The sequence below is a fragment of the Brachyistius frenatus genome, unplaced genomic scaffold (assembly GCF_029030835.1).
Source record: "Brachyistius frenatus isolate BFR_SWC_R1_liver_20210118 unplaced genomic scaffold, ASM2903083v1 Contig_149, whole genome shotgun sequence".
Classification (NCBI taxonomy): Eukaryota; Metazoa; Chordata; class Actinopteri; family Embiotocidae; genus Brachyistius; species Brachyistius frenatus.
This window is the reverse complement of record NW_027210748.1, coordinates 167,501-183,304: the sequence shown is the minus strand read 5'-3', so window position 1 is coordinate 183,304 and position 15,804 is coordinate 167,501. Positions and strand designations below refer to the sequence as shown.

Here is a 15,804-nt window from a genome sequence, read left to right as displayed (position 1 = left end):
CCGGTTTTAATTACAGATGGCCTGAAATCCACCCATAACAATATGCAAAGCACCTTCTGTTTTATTCCCCTGAAGTGGCCTATTTGTAAATTTCTTGTACGTGCTGACTTATATGACTGGTGTGAACCCTGTGGCTACATGGCATCTTCTGCACCAAATCTGATTAATTGGATATTTGGCCTCGTGTTTCATTCTTCAGAAGGAGAAAATTGCTGCCTGGCTCAAACATAAACTGGCATTAATTATGTTGTCTAATGAATTACATTTTTGTTCAATTAATTTGATTCCCCCCCCCCTCCTGCAATCACATTAATATGCGCAAACAGGGCAGCAGTTAGTTCCACAATTATCACAGAGTGCTGCAGTCATTTCCATTTTAACATCACACAATAAGAAATCCCAGGGGAGCGGCCCATATTCATGCTTGTAGAGCTGGATTAAGTGTTCCAGTGGAGGGCCCTCCACAAGAGAGGCAGCGAGGGAGCGCAGAGGAAGTCATCAGGAAGGAGAAATGTACAAAGAAGGAAAAAAAAGAAAAAGCAAACGATATAGAAAGGGAAGGAGTGCATGAATATAAAGATGCCCGTTAGCGCAGCGCTCGCTATGTGCAAGAATGTGACGGAGCTTGTGTCTCTGTGTGTGTGTGTGTGTGTGTGTGTGTGTGTGTGTGTGTGTGTGTGTGTGTGTGTGTGTGTGTGTGTGTGTGTGTGTGTGTGTGTGTGTGTGTGTGTGTGTGTGTGTGTGTGTGTGTGTGTGTGTGTGTGAGCTCCAGCCTAAGTGATATCTCTGTACCCTCCAGGCATCTGCGCTCCGTTAAGTGGAGCTAAGCAGCTTACTCTCTCTCGCTCAAACACACACACGAGAGCAGGGAAACATGGGTAATTAAGGAAGAGAGGAGATTCCCAACTGTCAATATTAATCTCCCTCTCCCTCTCTCTCCTTCCCTCCTGTCCTCTCTGCCTCCCGCTCTCGTCTGTCTCGCGTTCTTCCTTCTAGCTTGTGGTGATAGCACTGACTAATTACCACTGTTAGCCTGCTTTCCACACGGGGACGGCACCGAGAGCATGTGTGTGCAGGACCAAAGTATGTATTTACACGCTGCGACGGGTCTCGTTTTATGTCTTTATGGCTACGTCACATGTTCTGTGGTGGATTTTACATTGAAGGTGCACAGAAAGTATATCTGTGTGTGTGTGTGTGTGTTTGTCCTACCCGTCCATTGATAGCGTCCATGTCCAGCTCAGCCTTCTTGGCCCACTTCTGCCAGAAGTCTGGATCCTCCAGAGAAATGTCAGTTCTGTTACCTGTCGCAACAAAACTGGCCTGCAGACAGAAGGAAACACGTCGGTGAGTTTGAAGCTGCTGACTCAGCACAGAGTAGGAGGAAGAGGAGACAAGGCTGGGTGGAGTTTCCTACCTTAGCGAAGGTAGAGCCCTTGCCCTCGGACTCGATGGTGATGGTGTGGGTTCGTCTCTGGAGGATCTGGTCGATGTCTTCCTCGCAGAACTTTGAGCCTTCATCTTCCTCGTCCATCAGCGCTCCGTACGCTCCCTTTCTCAGCAGGTCCTCGATCTCCTTCTTGGACAACTGCTGGACCTGGACAAGAGAAGACAACATTTAAATCCTCTGTCTTTAGAGAGGGGTGTGAAATCATTGACGTAGATAATGGATGTGTGTGTGTGTGTGTGTGTACGTGTGTGTGTGGGTGTGTGTGTGTGTGTTGCATCTCACCCCGCTGTTGGCGTTCTCTCGTCCGCTCATGCTCTGCAGGACGGCCTTGTCAAGGCCCAGCTTCAGACTGGCCTTGTCGAACATCTCCCTCTCGTAGCTGTTCCTGGTGATCAGACGGTAGATCTTCACGGCCTTGGACTGTCCGATGCGGTGACACCTCGCCTGAGCCTGGTGGAGGAGCCGTTCAGAGATTCAGAAACACGGTGTTCGACAGTGATTTTCACTCTGCGGGAGTGTGTTCAGCCAGAGACGCTGGGTTACAGCAGTGGACTCATGATCGGGTCCAGTGGAGCAGAGATAAATGTGGCGGACTCATTTCAGCCAGCAGACAGTCGCAACTCCCAACCGGCCTCCCAAAAAGCCGTCGGCAGCACCTTTGAGTCGTCTGTAATCCAACAGAGACGATCTGCAGGGGAGGAGGTGAGGTTCGTACCTGGAGGTCGTTCTGGGGGTTCCAGTCAGAGTCAAAGATGATGCAAGTGTCGGCTGCAGTCAGGTTGATGCCGAGTCCTCCGGCTCTCGTGCACAGCAGGAAGACGAAGCGGTCCGAGTCCGGTCTGGAGAACCGATCGATGGCGGCCTGCCGAAGGTTACCGCGAACTCTGCCGTCTATTCGCTCGTACGGATATCTGGACACAGAGCGGGAGGACGGGTGTCAGTTCATGTCACCGAGTTTGTGATTTGCTACAGGGAAAGTCGACACTTTAGAAAACACATTTTAATGAACCAGTATCAGTTGAAAAGAGTTTCATCCACCTCTCTGCTCCCTGTTTAGTCACTTTAACTGCAGATTGCAGCATTTCACTACATATGTGAGTGTTTTGGTGACCGAGTTGGATTTTCTAAGCCAATCAGATCTTGTTATTTCTCTCCTTTCTTCCTCATTAGCGAAGCTCAGTGTACAAAACATTCAGTTATCAGCTTCTCATTTTTCAGCCAGCTGGACTTTCTGCTCGCTCTCCAGTTACCAATAACTCCAGTTAGAAACACGCTCGGCAGCTGGTTTTATCAGCTGCTGCTGATTGACATTAATTCTAAGTAAATTATTGACAGGTCAGAATAACATTTGGTTCAAACGCTGTCTGCACCGTGTTTCAGGGAAGAAGCTCCACATGGAGTGATTGTTTCTAACAAAAGACATCTGAACTTTAACTGAGTGTCACATCAGTTTCATTTATATCATATAAACAATTTCAGCTTATAAACTTAACGGCTTTGAACTACGACAGTCAGTTTTCATTTTTTTGATTTATCAGGGTACAACTGTTAATGCATATTTTATGCTAGAATGAAACAAAAGATGAACTTCAGTTTGATTTCAGTTCCAGGTTGTAGATTGAGTATTTACTGGGCTGCTATGTCATTAATAAAAGTAATGGATCACTGGATATCAACAGAAACCCAACATTAAACAGCTCCATCAGGGCCGTTACCACAGCAGTGATTAACCTCTGTAGCTGTTATTAAAGCGCTGGTTTGTGTGTGTGCACTCACCGTCTCTGGATGAGGTAGTCCTCCAGGATGTCCAGACAGCGGACCATCTGACTGAACACCAGGACTCGGTGTCCGCCGGCCTTCAGTTTGGGCAGCAGCTTGTCGATGAGCACCAGCTTGCCAGCGCCTTGGATCATGGCTTGGAGGGCCATGTCCGGCATGTCGGCCCTGCCACCGTGGGAGTCCCTAAACTCCTCGATGATCTTCTCTTCCGCTCCTGGACCACAAACAACAACAATTATAAACCAAGAAAACAAACAGTGGTTTACTGCGGTGGTGGGTCATAATTTGAGAGGAGTGAGTGCGCACCATTAATGAGGTAGGGGTGATTGCAGCATTTCCTCAGCTCCATCATGGTGTTGAGGAGGTTGGGGACACTCGATCCGCCGCCGCCTCCTCCGCCTCCTCCTCCTCCTACACCTCCTTTGGACAGGAAGGTAAAGTTCTTCTCCAGAATGGCCCGATAGTATTTCTTCTGGATGTTGGTCAGTTCCACCTGACAACAACAACAAAAACATCAGTTTTTACTTGGAAAAACAACAATGTGGCCCAGAGAACAGAGATCCTGACAGATGCTGTGGATTTGAGTTTATAATGAGGATTATTTTGGAGGTTTGCCAGCAGAACGTTGACATCCCTGCTGATTTCTGAGACAACTGTCCTACCTCGATGATGGTTTCCTCTTTAGGGGCCAGGTTCTTTTCCACATCCTCCTTCAGTCTTCTCAGCATCATGGGCTTCAGGATGCCCTGCAGTTTCTGAACCTGACACACACGAAGGTAAATGTTATTGCAATGGTAATTTAGGATACGTGGGAAGTTGAGAAGACCCCCATCCCCCTCTTCTTTTGCCACTACTGACTGCACAGTGTTGTTACCTGTTCTTCAGTCTTAAGGTCTCCAAACTCAGTCATAAACGTCTGCTCAGATGGGAATCTCTCAGGCTCGAGGAAGTTGAGTAAGCTGAAGAGCTCCTCCACGGTGTTCTGCAGAGGAGTTCCTGTCAGCAGGACTTTGTGCTCCTGCAGGAGACAGAAAAGGAAACACCTATTTAGAATTTCTAAACGTAAAAGCAGGATGTGTGTGCAGGAGGAGAGATACTGAGGTAACGGCCAACTATAATACTGACATCATATTCAGACTGTCAGTCAAAACTGGATTTATTGCATGTCTGATCTTGACTGACTGTCGGAGTTATATACAGTGATCAGATTCAATCTGCGTGTCCAGGTTGCAACCCTCATTTCTGCTCTCATCCACACTGGTCGCTCCAGTCCTGGTCTTGATGATTTACTACATGGCAGCGTGGAGCCGCAGCGCAGGTTTTATAAAAATAATGAGAGCGTCTCGGAGACAGAGGAGCCTTGTGTTCACCGCTTTAGTCATGCAGCTGTCACTCTGTCCAGCGAGGAGTGTGGTCCAGACAGACCAGCTGTGACTGGCTGCTCCCTCCACAAATCAACCACCATGTTTCCTGTACGTGGGATGTACCTGTGAACCTGACATCAGACATAAATAGAACCAATACCTGAAATTCAATCAGAGGAGTCAGACCTCAACGGATTTGCACTCAAGTGATTTTTAAAATGAAAAAACGAATTTTGGCAAACCTTTACCTTTTAACAATGTCAAAAGCTCTGACAAATCTTAAACCAGTTTCTGCAGATTAACACAAAAATAAAGTAAAAGCTACTCCTGTGTTACAAACATGTCCGCCACTCACCATGTCCATCATTTTGAGTCCTTCCAGTAGTTTGCAGTTTCGGTTTTTGAGGCGGTGGGCTTCGTCTATTACCACGCAGCGCCACGGAACGCTGCGCAGCTCTGGACAGTCGGCCAGGATCATCTCAAAAGTTGTTATCACGGCGTGGAAGCGATAGCCTCCCTTTATTATCTTACCCTGGAGTGGCGAAGGAGAGAGGAAAAGCGTGAAGGTCAGTAAGAACATTGTCAGCGGCTCATTTATAATCTCACCCTGTGCATCGGTGAGAGAAACAGTGTGAGAGAGACTTTAACTGCACCACAGCAGCTCCATGAATTAGAATAAAAACCAAGAAACACTCTTTAACATCAGACTTAAAAGGACTTGTGGCAGTCCTCTCATCTGTAGTTAACTCTCAGTGACTGCTGAAACATTGGTGTCATTTGTTTAATTCAAACCAGCTCAAATACACAACAACCCGCTGCCTCATTATTAAAATGTGTGTAAATCTGCCATGTTCCTGCTGCAGGAGGTGAAGCAGACGCGACAGCAGAGAGAACTCAACGTCCCATCGTCGCGACCTTGAGGATTACCTCGGCCCAGGATTAGGAACAAGCAGCCAGGAAGTCCACTGTATCTACAGCTTATTTTCTTTCACGGGCTCGAAGGTTGCGCTCAGAGATGTTAGCAGCATTGTACAATAAGAGATTACAGCTACAGGACCATAAAGAGCTTACGCAGCAGAGGAGCACTGTCCATCCCCAGCTGGCTGAGGAGGTTCAGGTCGGCTGACCGTCTCTAACAATAGCATCTTGTTTCTTCTTCCCACTGTAAATCTACATGATCCTCATCATCCAGCGCACAGAGGAATAAAAAATATGCACTATATACATCTAATCTTATCTGTGTCAACTGTTCATCTTCTCTTGTTGCAAGTGTCTGAAATCAAACTTTTGTGGCTCACATGTTTATTTCAGTACATTTTGAATACAAACTTTGATCAACAGTTGATCAATCTAAGCCTGAATAAAACTCAACAAGTCTCAAACACAAAGTTCTATGAATTATTTGCTTTTAAACGTACTACAGGATCAAACATGAAAGTTCCCTAAACCTATCAGATGCGTAATAATTTTAATCAGCTTGCACCTCCTCCCCACCCTGTGGACATAATTGCACGCTCTGTGAAGCCTGGCCGCCACATAATGGCTCCTTAATTAGTCTAACAGGAGCTAGCAGCAGACCGGCAGCAGAGTGATGGTTTAGCAGAGTCGCTGACGTCTCGTTCGCTAAACAGCGCAGCAAAAAGAGCGCTGAGGAGGACTATGGGCAGTGCCTCTTCACTGTGCGTGTGTTTTGAATCAACCATCCGAACCCGCAAACCTCCAACTTTAGCCTGTATCCTATACGATGTATATCATGGGCTGTTTAACCAGGCATAATAAATGAATTGCAGGGCATATCCTTCAGTATCTATCTCAGACTAACAGCGTCTCAGCTGCTTCATGAACAGACAAACGGTTCCAGATGGGGTTCTTTATCGCTGAAGCCAGAAAAACAATAAAGACGTGAACCAACTGTCTTCGCTGTCTGCTTGTTGCTGGAAAGCGCCACACCACTCAGGTGACGATGGAGAGGAGAGAGGATGTTGTAACCGGCCTGGCTTTAACACACTATTGCATCCAGCTTGAGTTTTCTTCACTGTGATTGTAGTCTGGAAACCCTGTTGACATTATCGTCATGCTGAAGGACGGCCCGACTGACTTTTTGTTACATTTGTACAACTGATGAATGAACTGAAGGAAGAAAAAACACTCGCATTTTGCGATGTTTGATGTAAAGTGTGAGCCAACGTTTGGCTAATTGACAACAGTTATATAAAGAGAATAAGACGAGTTAACCCAGCTGTTATAACTCTTCCCAGTGTGTAACATTGTAGTGTCCTTCATATCTGCATTGATAAATTCAGATTTAATTTTTTATCTTAAAATTGCAGGTCAGCTTCTTGACTTATTCAGCTACTATGTACATTGTAAACATGATTCTGCTCTGAACCAACAGCACCTAATGCAATGATGGCCACCATGAATGATTTTGTGAGGTGTGTTCAGGAGCCCTGCCTCACTGTGTTCACCTGTGCGTCTCTGTGGTACATCTCGTATGCCTGGATGGTCTTGCGGCTGGCCTGGCTGCCGTGATAGACCACCGCGTTGAGCTCCGTCCAGGTCCTGAACTCTCTCTCCCAGTTGGGGATGGTGGACAGCGGGGCAATGACCAGGAACGGTCCCTCGATGGCCTTCAGGTAAATCTCATAGAGGAATGTAATGGACTGGATGGTCTTCCCGAGACCCATCTCATCAGCCAAGATGCAGTTACGTCTGGGGAGGAGAGATGATGCGGACAGTGAGAAGCAGAAACACACAGATTTTACAGGATCTGTATTTCAGTGTCTCTGAACTGTTGAAGACCTTGATGCCTACATGTCCGGTACCCTGAATACTCTGTGGCCCTGATGTAAAATACCACAACTTTTACATCACTCAAGTCAATCTGGCTCTCAGTAGCCAAAATATTTTTCCTCTTGCTTTATTAATGCTGTTTTTCCAAAGAGGTGATACTGTTTTCCACTCCAGTGATATAATGCAAAAAAACATGGAAGACAAGCTGGAAAACACTTGGTGCTGTGTTGTTGGACTGATTTATCATCCGCTGCGATATCACTGAATTCCTTCACAATAGGTGCGATATTCCAGCACACGTTTGAGGTACAGATAGGGCCGTTGGTAAACTGAAAACATCTCTATGCCACAGGGCCACTTAATGTTCACTATAAAGTTAATTAAATGAGATGCTATCACATGCAGAGGTAGGGCCTAAATCTACCAAAATACAATTAATGGTGACTTACGAGTTGTACCAGTTGAAGGTCAGCCAGTTGAGGCCTTCCAGCTGGTATTCCCTGAGTGCGTTGCCGTTCCTGTATTCTCTGGAGCCATCCAGCTTTTTCCAGTCGGCTGAAGGAGGCCGATCCTAAACACCAGCAGACGTTATTAGAGGTGAGGGTTACTAATTCCAATCAAATCATCAATGTAAGGATGCTGATGGGTTTAAACCTTAGACTGGATATAAAAGTCTTTGTTGTTTCTGGGTCTGAAAAATGGTTCTGATCCAGAAGTGTCTTCAGCTGCAATACCAGCGAGTGCCACTAGAGGTCGGCTCCAAAAAGCCTCCGGCTCCATAGACTCCCATTCAACTTCTCTCATCAAATCCAAAGTGAATAAAATGTGTCCATCAGTTATCTCGGTGTTGTTAGCTAAAGTCACTCCTTCTTATTAGTTTTCTGGAGGTCCATCAGGGCGGGACGTAGTATCGTCAGGTTTCCAATCAGATCGGTCAGGTCCTGGCTCCTCCCCCAGCTCATCCGAATATGGTCACTTCCTGCTCCAAATCGCTCCAAACTAGCAAGATGGTGACGGACAGAATTTGAACTGGAGGATTCATGTTCACAAACCAACGGTTTAAACTGGGTTTCACAGCCATATGTAAAGCTGACAGTTGATTAACTGACTGACTTAATCAGCGACTATTTTGATGGATGTCTTTTTCAGTCATCTTTCAGACAAACATGCCACAAAATACCCCGAGGGAGGAGCGACTCTGATGTGATGATCTGCCATTTTTCTTTGCATCGAAGTGTTTGATGTGTGGGACAGTTTTCTTCCAACATTAGATGCAGTATTCACTATAATTTACAGTAAACTGGGTCCTGTTAGAGTAAACAAGGAATCACACCCACAATAACGTTACATCAAAACAGCCCAGGCGGTAGCATGTTGTGGAAAGTACTGGTGAGACAATAAAATAAAGGTGATCAGACTCCAAAACACCACGTTTGTAAAACATTATTTTACAACCGAAGTGGTGGTTTAAGATTCATCCTCTGGGTGGAATGAAAGTCTGCTGCAAATGTCCCCACCGTCCAAATGACCATCCCATGAGCTCCACGATGGGAGTGAGGCTAAAAATAAAACTGCCTCCGAACACTGCCGCTGTATGATGGAGCATTTGTACCGTGGCCCTTAAGGAGGAACAGTAGGCCGTAGTTAAAGAGGTGGACGCGGGGAGAGGAAGGGAGTGATGGAGGGAGAGACCACAGCCAGTCAGCTGCTTCTGTTCAGCATTAAACACACTGTTAGTGGTTTGGCCTGGCCACAAGAGCAGGGTGTGTGTGTGTGTGTGTGTGTGTGTGTGTGTGTGTGTGTGTGTGCGCGCGTGTAAGACCACAAGAACGTGGCCCTGTGGAGAGCAGTTAAGGGAGCCGTAAATCTGGAGGAGGAAGGAGCAGGCAGCAGGCCAACACACACAAACACACATGCACACGCCTACTGGGAGGAGGCTAGAAGACGGATAGCACCCAAAGAGACGCGCGCACACACACACACACACACACACACACACACACACACACACACACACACACACACACACACACACACACAGAGCTGCTACTCACCACTCTCTTAGTGTTGGGTGTGCGTGCAGCGATGCGTTCATATTCCTCGATCTTAGACTGGTCGATGTCGGCCTTCAGTTCCCAGGTGGAGTCCTCGTAGGCCAGACTGCACCATTTCACCAAGTATAAGGTTACCGTCTGCGCACACACACACACGGAAGCAGAGGGAGGCTCAGGTGAGTTTGTGTGTGCAGGAGGAGAGAAGAGAGGGAGAGGCTCTAAAACCATGAAAGAGATCAAAGCACCTCTCCGTTTTCATCTGTGCTCTCTGAAACGTCCAGGACACGATCCACCTCCACGTAGTCTGGGTTGAAAGGCTCGTCATCCATCTGGAGACAAAACAAGGGGGGTGCACTGTTGGCAGCAGGGTTTTACTACGCGATGGCTGACAACAATCTGGGCTGAGGATACCTGACTTCATTTTCAGAGTTAAAACGCTGGTGAAGAAATTTTATGCATCCCGAGATTTTTTTCATTCATCTTCATATTTTTTCCCCTCTTCAACATGTTTTAGTTGTTCACCACGTGAAACTGAAGGAGGTTGTATCAGTCAGTGTAAAATATTGCTCAAGTCACACTTATTGTCTGAATAAAGCATCTGACAGCTGCCTTAAATAACATTAAAAGATAAATGTTTTTATCTTATCTATATATATATATATATATATACACACACACACAGTGGGGCAAAAAAGTATTTAGTCAGCCACCAATTGTGCAAGTTCTCCCACTTAAAAAGATGAGAGACGCCTGTAATTTTCATCATAGGTATACCTAAACTATGAGAGACAAAATGAGAAAAAAAATTCCTGAAAATCACATTGTCTGATTTTTAAAGAATATATTTGCAAATTATGGTGGAAAATAAGTATTTGGTCAATAACAAAAGTTCATCTCAATACTTTGTTCTATACCCTTTGTTGGCAATGACAGAGGTCAAACGTTTTCTGTAAGTCTTCACAAGCTTTTCACACACTGTTGCTGGTATTTTGGCCCATTCCTCCATGCAGATCTCCTCTGCAGCAGTGATGTTTTGGGGCTGTCGCTGGGCAACACGGACTTTCAACTCCCTCCACAGATTTTCTATGGGGTTGAGATCTGGAGACTGGCTAGGCCACTCCTGGACCTTGAAATGCTTCTTACGAAGCCACTCCTTCGTTGCCCGGCGGTGTGTTTGGGATCATTGTCACGCTGAAAGACCCAGCCACGTTTCATCTTCAATGCCCTTGCTGATGGAAGGAGGTTTTCACTCAAAATCTCACGATACATGGCCCCATTCATTCTTTCCTTTACACGGATCAGTCGTCCTGGTCCCCTTGCAGAAAAACAGCCCCAAAGCATGATGTTTCCACCCCCATGCTTCACAGTAGGTATGGTGTTCTTTGGATGCAACTCGGCATTCTTTCTCCTCCAAACACGACGAGTTGAGTTTTTACCAAAAAGTTCTATTTTGGTTTCATCTGACCATATGACATTCTCCCAATCCTCTTCTGGATCATCCAAATGCTCTCGAGCAAACTTCAGACGGGCCTGGACATGTACTGGCTGAAGCAGGGGGACACGTCTGGCACTGCAGGATTTGAGTCCCTGGCGGCGTAGTGTGTTACTGATGGTAGCCTTTGTTACTTTGGTCCCAGCTCTCTGCAGGTCATTCACGAGGTCCCCCCGTGTGGTTCTGGGATTTTTGTTCACCGTTCTTGTGATCATTTTGGCCCCACGGGGTGAGATCTTGCGTGGAGCCCCAGATCGAGGGAGATTATCAGTGGTCTTCCATTTTCTAATAATTGCTCCCACAGTTGATTTCGTCACACCAAGCTGCTTACCTATTGCAGATTCAGTCTTCCCAGCCTGGTGCAGGTCTACAATTTTGTTTCTGGTGTCCTTTGACAGCTCTTTGGTCTTGGCCATAGTGGAGTTTGGAGTGTGACTGTTTGAGGTTGTGGACAGGTGTCTTTTATACTGATAACAAGTTCAAACAGGTGCCATTAATACAGGTAACGAGTGGAAGACAGAGGAGCCTCTTAAAGAAGAAGTTACAGGTCTGAGAGCCAGAAATCTTGCTTGTTTGTAGGTGACCAAATACTTATTTTACCGAGGAATTTACCAATTAATTCATTAAAAATCCTACAATGTGATTTCCTGGATTCTTTCCCCCCATTTTGTCTCTCATAGTTGAAGTGTACCTGTGATGAAAATTACAGGCGTCTCATCTTTTTAAGTGGGAGAACTTGCACAATTGGTGGCTGACTAAATACTTTTTTGCCCCACTGTATATATATATACATACATATACATATATATATACATATATACATATATGCATACATATATATATATATATATACATACATATACATATATATATACATATATACATATATGCATACATATATATATATATATATATATATATATATATATATATATATATATATATATATATATATATATGGCAGGGAACATATCTGATTCTCTGCCATGTGCGGTTTCCATTTCAGAACCGTTGCTGTGGACCGGTCGGGTTGACCCGTTCTGGTGGTTTGTTCAGTGCAGTATGGGACATGGGATGATTATGCTGCACAGCTCGGGGCTTACCTCAGTTATAAAGTTGTTGAGTAGTTGCTTTGCCCTGAACCTTTTGATCTTCTGGTGTATCCTCTTGTCCTTTTCCAGCTCCTCCAGGTCCGCCCAGCGACAGTGGAGGTACGAGCTGAGACGCACAAACACAGTTCATGTCATTCATTTTAAAGGCGGAGGCTGATGTGTATGTTCAGGCTGCAACATGAGTTGTTGGTTGTTGTCAGGAGATCTGGAGGGTTTTCTTCAGTCCAGACAGCTACAGTAACAGACAGAAACTGGGTGTGTTGGATTAGGCAAACAGAACACTGGTCTGTTCCTCTCCTCGCATTGATTACACTCTTAAATAAAAAAAACAAATCATCCCTGTTCATTAAAATTACATATTTAAAAGTTTAAAAAAAAACAAAAAACAATTCTATAATGCCTTAAAGCTGCTTAGATGCAACTCACTCTCCAGCAGCTCGACGGTGTGGAGCGCCACCCTGCAAGTTAACGGGACCATTTCCTTACGTAGGTGATGTATTGAACCTGGGATGTTTTTACGACTGTCATACTGTCGCTCCAAACAGAAATGATCATATTTGGGGTTTAGACTGCTGATAAGGCGATGCACCTTGAACTCGGAGAGACTGGAAGTTTTGACTTTCAATATTTTATAAATGAAACAATTAATCAAGAAAAATAAAATTGGCCGATGAAAAGTGCCAATATCAAAGGACATTTTTTATTACTTATTTAATCAAAGAGTGCCAGCTGCTGCCAGACATAAACTCTAAAATGATCGGCCATTGTTGCTCCACTGCCATGCAGCTGTTGCCCTGCAGCTGCTGCCATGCGTGATGTCACTGATTGCATCTTAACGCAGCAACTCAAAATATATCATATCAAATACATGTCACGAGAGGAAAATGCTGCCATATATATGCATATTAGATTGTGTAATACATGCTGGGAAAACTGAGCTCTATATGAAAAGAGCCTCATTTGCAAGTAATGTGGTCAGAATTTGTATGTTGGACTGGCAACTTTAATTGTATTTGCAAAATGTAGCTTTTTGTTGTCCAGACTGCAGTTAAGATGAAAAAAGACATGAACGTGTTTGGTAGTCTGATAAGATGAAACTGTTCGACGACCACTTGTATCATTAGTGTAAGAGTGGATCCAGAGCACAAATAAGTGTCACCACAAAAACAGAGTTCGGCTTTCAGGCTGAGTATACTTTCTCACTTAAAGACCAGTGGAAACCCTGGTGTGTGTGTGTGTGTGTGTGTGTGTGTGTGTGTGTGTGTGTGTGTGTGTGTGTGTGTGTGTGTGTGTGTGTGTGTGTGTGTGTGTGTGTGTGTGTGTGTGTTGAAAACAGGTCTAAAAAAAGAGGAAGCCCTGCTGGGAAAGACAAAAGAGGTGGAGAGCGGAAAAAAAAAAAGAACCTAGCTACTACTCACAAGCCCTTGAACTTGACGTAGAACTCCTCCACCTCCATTTCCTCCCCTGACTCCAGCTGGAAAAAAAAAAAAAAGGTTAATCACGGCAAACATAGCAGCTGCACAGCGAAAAGAGCAGAAGAGGCTGGACTTTGTTATACAACATGTGGATGAACTAGTGAAGAGGCACAGAAGGAGCCTGCGTGCTGTCAGTCAGAGCTGCATCTCACTGCTATCTGCTGTTTGGGATCAAATATACATGAAAAATATGAATGAAGCTGGTGTATTAAAACATTTTAATGGGATGAATATGAACACATTCACACTGTAAGTCTTCACATACATGTATGTAAAAGGAGAAACACAGAAACAGTGGCGCTTTCAAGTAAAGCCGCCCACTTCCATTCACCATTACTGCGGTAGCTGTAGCACGTACATGTACACACACACACACACACACTCCACTATGCTACTACTACTGTAATGCCTTGAATCATCAATCACACACACACACACACACACACACACACACACACACACACACACACACACTCCACTATGCTACTACTACTGTAATGCCATGAATCATCACACACACACACACACACACACACACACTCCACTATGCTACTACTACTGTAATGCCATGAATCATCAATCACACACACACACACACACACACCCGCCGGAGGAAACACTAGCTTGGCGTCTGGCGTAGCTAGCATTGTGGTTTTGGCTGTGTGCCAAGCCCGGGGTCAACCATGAATGGAGCTGTGAGAGTGTGTGAGAACGCATGCACGCGCATGTGTGTGTGTGTGTGTGTGTGTGGGGGGGGGGGGTGCAACCCGTTGGCAGCTGGCTAGCAAAGGAAAGTTGGCTGGTGACTGTGTGTGTGTGTGTGTGTGTGTGTGTGTGTGTGTGTGTGTGTGTGTGTGTGTGTGTGTGTGTGTGTGTGTGTGTGTGTGTGTGTGTGTGTGTGTGTAGGCCAGCTTTGTTTTATACGCTTTGTCTAAAGAAAGCTCATCCCTGAGCCAACACACACACACACACACACACACACACACACACACACACACACACTGAAGCACAGAGCTCCCAAGCACACAGACTGAAATACAAGAACTCTTGTCTCTGCTTACCAAGTGAATACATGCTGTCTGAGCTTTGTGTGTGTGTGTGTGTGTGTGTGTGTGTGTGTGTGTGTGTGTGTGTGTGTGTGTGTGTGTGTGTGTGTGTGTGTGTGTGTGTGTGTGTGTGTGTGTGTGTGTGTGTGTGTGTGTGTGTGTAATCTTCTTAGACCAGCTGTGGAGCAGCTAATCAGATGACGTAAACCATGACTCGGGCCAGTCTGTCCATGTGCGCATCTCTCTGTCTATGTTTGTGTTGTGTGTTGTGTGTGTGTGTGTGTGTGTGTGTGTGTGTGTGTGTGTGTGTGTGTGTGTGTGTCTTTGTGTTTCACCTGTTTTTTTGAGGGGCGCATGCCCATGATCTTCTCCACCACAGGCCCCTCCACCTCAGCCACATCCTGGAAACACAACAAGTGTTAAGCTTGATCCAGGTCGATTTCACACCTTCACTGGTTCTTCAGGTGAAAGTCTCATACAGTTAGCATGACATATAACTTTCTATTCTCAAACATATTCAACTGGCCCATGTCTTAAGATTTGTGAGTTCAGAAGATGAACCGGTGACAGAAAAGCGAGGCTGCACCTGCTGATGTGATGAAGGGGATTTTGGTGTCGTTGAATCGTCTCCGCTGTCGTCCTCCTCAGAGATCCTGAACTCCAGATCCTCGGTGTAGCGCTTCCTCTTCACCTGACGGCTGGAGCGCCGCTTCTGATGGAGGCAGAGAACGACAGCAATCACCGCTTTGATCCCTCCAGAAGACCTGTTACCTCGATTATTTTGTTACACACATTAAAAAAAAAATGCTCATGACTTGTATTTCTGTGAATTTCCAAATATGTAGTGAAACTCAACACCAACATATTGTATAATATATAACTTTATATGTAATCATAGGTGGAGAGAGGAAAGTGCAGGGGCGGATCAAACACTTCATGTTCATTATGATTATTCGGTTCTATATGATCCAGCATGTCATGAAGAAAACAACCAATTTGTCGGGTTCAAAATCTGACGGGGTTATAAGGTTTAAAACAGACATGCAGTGGCAGGCTGTGGTGAAGGTGTTAAAGAGGCAGCGTGTCCCCGGCGGGCCGGTAGATCAGAGGCCCTGTTCACACCTCAACCTTCGATCACAAGCGGACCGCTCCGAGTCGGTCGGTTCACAGCTGGCACCAGATTTACTCTCCAAATGTGTCTCCAGTGACCACTTGTGACTGGATCTCACTTTACCGCTG

General features: G+C 45.5%; 1 protein-coding gene across 2 annotated transcripts in view; it reads right to left on the bottom strand.

Moving 5' to 3' along the window:
- Nucleotides 1–15,804, bottom strand: part of chd7 (chromodomain helicase DNA binding protein 7) — a 78,671-nt gene that overhangs the window by 18,443 nt on the left and 44,424 nt on the right. For both annotated transcript variants that reach the window (XM_069715896.1, XM_069715895.1), the window contains 17 exons: nucleotides 15,152–15,277; nucleotides 14,901–14,966; nucleotides 13,463–13,518; nucleotides 12,036–12,150; nucleotides 9,686–9,769; nucleotides 9,441–9,578; nucleotides 7,836–7,957; nucleotides 7,062–7,305; nucleotides 4,949–5,125; nucleotides 4,104–4,247; nucleotides 3,892–3,990; nucleotides 3,536–3,722; nucleotides 3,227–3,443; nucleotides 2,166–2,361; nucleotides 1,733–1,900; nucleotides 1,418–1,597; nucleotides 1,213–1,323 (listed from right to left, as the gene is read on the bottom strand). In XM_069715896.1, the coding sequence (XP_069571997.1) occupies nucleotides 1,213–1,323; nucleotides 1,418–1,597; nucleotides 1,733–1,900; nucleotides 2,166–2,361; nucleotides 3,227–3,443; nucleotides 3,536–3,722; nucleotides 3,892–3,990; nucleotides 4,104–4,247; nucleotides 4,949–5,125; nucleotides 7,062–7,305; nucleotides 7,836–7,957; nucleotides 9,441–9,578; nucleotides 9,686–9,769; nucleotides 12,036–12,150; nucleotides 13,463–13,518; nucleotides 14,901–14,966; nucleotides 15,152–15,277 (2,430 nt within the window). The remainder of the gene's footprint in view (nucleotides 1–1,212; nucleotides 1,324–1,417; nucleotides 1,598–1,732; nucleotides 1,901–2,165; nucleotides 2,362–3,226; nucleotides 3,444–3,535; nucleotides 3,723–3,891; nucleotides 3,991–4,103; nucleotides 4,248–4,948; nucleotides 5,126–7,061; nucleotides 7,306–7,835; nucleotides 7,958–9,440; nucleotides 9,579–9,685; nucleotides 9,770–12,035; nucleotides 12,151–13,462; nucleotides 13,519–14,900; nucleotides 14,967–15,151; nucleotides 15,278–15,804) is intronic.